The sequence below is a fragment of the Asparagus officinalis genome, chromosome 7 (genome assembly GCF_001876935.1).
Source record: "Asparagus officinalis chromosome 7, Aspof.V1, whole genome shotgun sequence".
Lineage (NCBI taxonomy): Eukaryota > Viridiplantae > Streptophyta > Magnoliopsida > Asparagales > Asparagaceae > Asparagus > Asparagus officinalis.
The window spans coordinates 83,252,391-83,258,710 of record NC_033800.1 but is presented as its reverse complement, the minus strand read 5'-3'; the positions used below and the strand labels follow the sequence as shown (position 1 = coordinate 83,258,710).

The 6,320-nt window shown below is 38.4% G+C and overlaps 1 protein-coding gene and 1 pseudogene across 1 annotated transcript in view; both read left to right on the top strand.

Moving 5' to 3' along the window:
* LOC109847448 (DNA mismatch repair protein MLH3) overlaps positions 2,423 to 6,320 on the top strand; it is a 27,740-nt gene continuing 23,842 nt past the window's right edge. The window contains exons 1-2 of the mRNA XM_020416677.1: positions 2,423 to 2,669; positions 3,007 to 3,132. Of these exons, the coding sequence (XP_020272266.1) occupies positions 3,007 to 3,132 (126 nt within the window). The 5' untranslated portion in view covers positions 2,423 to 2,669. The remainder of the gene's footprint in view (positions 2,670 to 3,006; positions 3,133 to 6,320) is intronic.
* Positions 5,298 to 5,898, top strand: LOC109849263 (annotated as a pseudogene).

The window sequence follows — 6,320 nt, the reverse complement described above, 5'->3', positions numbered from 1 at the left end:
CGGTGATAGTTGGAATGGATTCTGGAGGTTTCTCCGATTGTTTGGTGAATAAGTATTTGACATTTTGGGTGCTTGTTATGCCCCATGTGATCTCTGTTCGATGCGAGCGGAATCTGTTCGTTGATGACGGATTATTGCAGATACCGTGTGTCGTGTATTCACCATTATTTGCTACTATATTGTATCCATTACCATTCCCTTGAGTACGCATTTTGTTGGAAGTGGTTGTGACCCGTATTTGGACCGTTATTTAAATTAAAGTAGCAAAATCAAACCCCAAAAATATTTAAACTAGCAAAAGCGACCGGTTTTGAGTCTTATCAATACGAGTGGGTAGAAGCTAGGTGATTTTACAAAATTTAATCTTTATAAGTTAGTTGTGTTTAATCATAAATTTGTCTCAGAATTAGCTTTCGAATAATTCCTTGCAAATCTCAAGTCACAAATTCGATTGTGGGGCCCAACGCGCCCGCCTATAAAAATTAAGGACTTAGTATCTTACCCGCTAAATTGGGCCCCATAAAGAGTGAGGTTTTCTAGATCTCAGTAAATTGTTGGTGTTTCATTAAAACCACCGATTTTTAATTCGACTGACCGGGACTATTAGTCCCGCATATTTTCAAAAATTATATTTTGCAACACTAACCAATTTTTAGCTAGGTGTGTGCTAACATGACCCGAAGTAGGTCAATTTTGCTTAGTAAAAAAGTTTTAAGCCGATTTTGCTAATTAAATATTAAAAGTAGTCAATTTAAAAAAAACTTCTCCATATTTGAACTATAACGCTTAGGCTTTCTGTTCTCAGGATGCTTTACTTTTTTTCCGTTTTATATAGGGTTAAAGGAAAATACTGCCTTGTGCTTGTGTGTGAGTATGCTCCAACGCCTTTGTAAACTTAAATTGACATTATTAAGTTCTCCAACGCCTTAGTATATTTAAGAAGAAAGGAGTAATGACAGGGAGAGGTTGTTGAATGTTCGGAGTCAGTGTATGATTAAGAGAACGAGGGGAATAGGAGAGAAGTCAAAATAGGTTGAGAGTCCTTTTATGTGCCGAAATTTGAGTCGTGAAGCAGTGTTTTGTTTTATTAAATCCGCTAGGAGTTGTATATTAAATTATTCTATGCTGCAAATAAATTTTCCCCCCCCTTGAATCCACTTGGGACTGTATATTATGTTCTTCCATGTTGCAAACATTTAAGACTAGTGAATGAAGAATCTCCATATATATAACAACATCATGTACTCTAGTTTACCTTATTTCCTAGTCTCCTGGTTCACACGATGTGTGAATGACATGGAACGTGGAGGAATGCTGAATTGTCAGAAGAACGAAATGTTTTTAGAACAATTTTTCACTGTAGACCCAAACTGAGTTTTTATTATCAAAATCGACCGATTTTTTTTTTAATTACCAAAATCGACCCGTTTTATGCCACGTAAGCATAATCTCATTTCCTAATTAGTCGGGGTTGCCAACCCCGACTGTTTAGGAGTTGTTAAACCCTAATTAAATCAGGTTTAAGGCTTCTAATTGGGGTTTAACAACTCCTAAACAGTCGGGGTTGGCAACCCCGACTAATTAGGAAATGGGATTACGCTTATGTGGCATAAAACGGGTCGATTTTGGTAATTAAAAAAAAATTCGGTCGATTTTGGTAATAAAAAATCTGTTTGGGTCTACAGTGAAAAATTGTTCAATGTTTTTATTAGTTTACTTGGTGTTTTTTTCCCAAGGGTATTTGAGTTTTTTTCTAGTGCAAGACCTTGTAATCTTTTTCCGAGTGAGGGGTATTTCTGTAATTTGTTCAACTATGGCAGCACTTTTGGCATTTTAGAAATCGGCTCAACAAATTAAAAGGAGGACTTCTCTTTATATATTGCATAGATATAGATGTCATTTCCAAAAGAAAGGGTTTGTTTTACCGTAAAAGTTTCAATTTTAACTCCCAAACCTTGCTTGCACTTTTGGGAAGCTAATGGACTGTTCGGTTGGTTAAAAAAAAAAGAAAATCTATTATGAGAAATTTATTTTCTATAATAGACACCTTTCTTTTGTTTGGTTCACCTCCTAAAATTAAGAAAAGAGAATATATGAGATGAGTTGTCATCATCTTATTGGAGCATGTGGCACAATTTTAAGAAAACTAATGTTATGATTTTTTTAAGGAAATGAGTGGAAGACAAGTTTTAGGGCGCGTTTGGGTAATTTTTTTAAGAGTAAAAAGCAGACATTTTGTCAGAAAATGTCAGCTTTCCACTCTTAAAACCTCTCAAAAATAACAAAACAAACAGCCCCTTAGTGATACCCTTACCCTGTTTCTTTTTCTTTGATTCTAGGAAATCAACCGAACAGGTCCTTAAAGTAAAACATAAATAAATTTCTTTTATTTTCTTTTATGATTCTCTCTACCAAAATGTAAAGATAAATTTCAACCCACGGGTCAGTAAATGCAAATTGCAAATTCTCAAGCGGCGGTCGAAGAAGCACCAAAGAAACCGGCCTAGAGGGGTAATCTGGTCATTTACACGAGCTCAGGTGCTCTGAGCACCGATGAACTCCACCGCCATTCTCTAGTTTCGAAGCTCGAGGAGAAGATAAGAGCCCGCCAAAGAAATCCTAGAAGCGAAACCCTAAATTTCTCGATCGTTTCCATTTCATTCGTACAGGTGAAAGCTTCTTCCTTTCTTCGTTTTTCAGCAGTAATTGCTCCTAATTCTTGCTGATTTGCTTAATTAGGTTTCTTGCTCTTGATTTCTGTGAATACCTATTAAATTGTAGGGTTACCTGTTACAATGTCATATAACTGTGGTTGCATTTGATTTCTTCCGACAATTTGGGCGATTTCTTTAGAAATTGCGATCCTTGCTAAAATGAGTTCTTCTCACAACCTAGAAACTGTTCTTGAGCTACTCTCGATTTTGCATTCGGAATCCAACAGCAATTTATTTCCCGTTTCTTCATAAGTTTTCTGATCAAATTCTCGTTCTTTCAATATTTTTTCAGATGAATAAGATAAAGAGCTTGCAAAGAGGTGTCTGCAATTCCCTGCGGTCAAGCGTGATTTTATTTGATTTGCCAAGAGTTGTGGAGGAGTTAACATGTAATAGTTTGGATTCTGGTGCTACCAAGGTGCTGCACTTTTCTCGTCTATGTGAAATTGTGTAATATTCTTTCTTCTTACGGAGAAGAAAAAGAAAAAAAGTTATCCCTTGATGGGTTACCGTTAATCTTGCTTTGTTTGCATTTAATTTGATTTAGTTATGGAACTTAAAACTTCCTATTGCACACTTATATGTTTATGTGATGTTCACAACATTAGTTGTACATGGGGCGTTATAGCAAACCACGATCTGGGTTCAATCGTCCTGTATCTCTGGGTTCAATCGTCCTGTATCTGCGGGAGAGCACGAGCCGGTTCACCAACTCTAGCAACCCTATTTAGAGTTCAAATCAGTTAAAAGGTTGAAAAAATAACTCTTTTTCAAAAGAATAAACTACAAAAAGCATGAGAAATTAAGCACATAAAGTACGCATACCTGATACCTTAATTGCAGCGTGATCCTTAAGGTTCATTGATATAAACTAGCACGTTTCTTAGATTTTTCCTCTTGCAAAATCTCAGATTCCTACATTTAAAAACCGAACCTAAAACATACCATGTTCTCTAGCGCACCATATAAGCCTATCCCTCTTGTACCCGATTCCTAATAAGTGGTGCATCACACTCCCGTTTCCATCCCGTAAACTGGAACAGACCGGGTTCCATTCACTATGTTGATGACATGCCTGCAAACAATTTGTTGAAGTGTCTACAATCTTGACCCATAGTCTAAATGCATCATGTTCAGCAGCACTTCTTTCTTAATTCATCATGTTTTCAGTCTCTACCATGTGAAATGGACTTTGTCTTTTTTTCAAGTTACTGGATTGATTCTAGATTTTGCAAACTAAAGGGATTGGTACATTCCCGTCTGTGGTTGATGAAACCATTTATACGTTCATGTGTAACATAGTTGCTGATATCGAAAAGGAGTAGAAAGAATTTTCATGAATTGTTATTCAAAGTTCAATATTTATCCCTTATTTTTTAAATCTTAAGTTGATGGATGACACTTAAACCTCCCAAAAGTAATTCCTTTGTCATGTACTGTTAAATGTGTCTTGTTGTTAGAAAGTATCTGTTCAGGGCAGGAAATGGCATGGTGGAGAAGGAATATACTTGAATATGGGATTTGGGATATAGAATCAGTATAAGTGGAGTGATGGGCTTGTGCATAGGCTATGGTTGGGTTGGCAAATTATATAAAGGTTCAAGGGTATTCCAGAAAATTAGTCATTTCAATTAACAGTGTTATGGAGTCACATCTGGTAGAAAAATATGGTATACAGCATGACCACCCATAAATATAGTGGGGTCATTAGATTCTAGATCAAATATAGGAGGTCTATCTGAAATTTACCCACCACTAATGACCAAAAGATTTTCTTGTTGGTCAAAGTTTCTTTTTTTTATTATCAATTATCGTGAACCAGGATACATCAAATGCAGGACACTATTACTAGTGAATGAAAGATTATCTTGTTTGGTCAAAGTTTCTTTCTTTTTTAGGCCTATTCAATTTTCGTTAACCAGGATACATCAAATGCAGGAAAGTATAACTGTAATATTCCTGACTTTGCCTCACATTTTTACTATTTAAATTGACAAATTTCAGGAGGGTTTGTGACCCCCCCCCCCTAACTTATGGGGGCTTTGTGAAATTTTCTCATAAAAGACATGGACTCATGAGATCCAGTATGGGGGCTTTGTGAAATTTTCCCATAAAAGACATGGACTCATGAGATCCAGTGTTAAGGTAAACTTCACATTTTCTGTGAAAGTTGGAACATAAATAAGAACTCAGTCCATCTTAGATCACTATGGAATGTGTCACTTACATTTGAGTCGGTAGTAACGAATGATTAGTTGATAACTATAGTGTCAGCTTGAGAAGTAAAAAGAATAAAATAGAAGAAATTTTCTAAATAAACTCATTCATAATTTTTTTTAAAAAATCGACCTCATTCTGTTTTTATTACAAAAATCGACTCACTTTCTGGCCACGTCAGCATCGTGGTCAGAAAGTGGGTCAATTTTTTTTAAACGCAATGCTAAATAGTCGGGGCTGGCAACCCCGACTATTTTGGAGGCTAATGCTAAATTAGTCCGGATTTGAAACCCCGACTAATTTAGCACATGTTTAAATTGGTCGGGGTTAAGAACCCCGACCATTTTGAAATCCAAATTCATCCATATGTACAACTTCCCCTTCTCAATCTCCCTCACCCTCATCCACATGTTCTTCTGCTCCTCCTCGACTTCCTCTTGATCCGCGTGCTCCGCGTCATCGAGCCCCCGGCCTCCCCCCGATGTTTCGTGACCTCTACGTCTCCTCTGTTGTCCCCATCGGCACCCTCTACTCCCTCTCCCTCTGGTTCTCCAACTCCGCCTATGTCTACCTCTCTGTCTCCTTCATCCAGATGCTCAAGGCCCTGATGCCGGTCGCCGTCTACTCCCTCGGCGTCCTCTTCAGGAAGGAGCCCTTCTTGTCCTCCACTATGGCCAACATGCTCTCCATCTCGCCACCTACGACGAGGCCTGCTTTGACCCCCGGAGCGTCGCCCTCCAGCTCGCCATCGTCGCCCTTCGAGACTACCAGGCTGGTCCTGATCCAGATCCTGCTCACCTCCAAAGGGGTCTCCTTGAACCCCATCACTTCCTTGTACTACGTCTCCCTCTGCTGCCTCGTCTTCCTGCTCGTTCCTTGGGCTATCGTCGAGCTGCCCGTTCTCAAAAACACATCTTCGTTCGACCTAAAAGGAAATGGTCAGGGTTGGGAACCCCGACCATTTTGAATTAGGATTTCGAAATGGTCGGGGTTCCCAACCCCGACCAATTTAAATGCCTGCTAAATTAGTCGGGGTTTCGAACCCCGACTAATTTAGCATGCAAATTAACAACGGCCTCCAAAATAGTCGGGGTTGGCAACCCCGACTATTTAGCACCGCGTTTAAAAAAATCGACCCACTTTCTGGCCACGATGCTGACATGGCCAGAAAGTGGGTCGATTTTTGTAATAAAATCAGAAGGGGGTCGATTTTTAACAACTTTTGATCCTAGAGTTGAGAAGGATTGATAACCTTCGTTGTAGAGAGTATTCATTACCACGCGTCGTTCGATATAAAGAAGTATTATAATCCATGAATTCCAAATGAACCCAAGAATGAGAATTCAAATTCTGTTATTTCAATATCTCATATGTTATTTCAATAGTCAT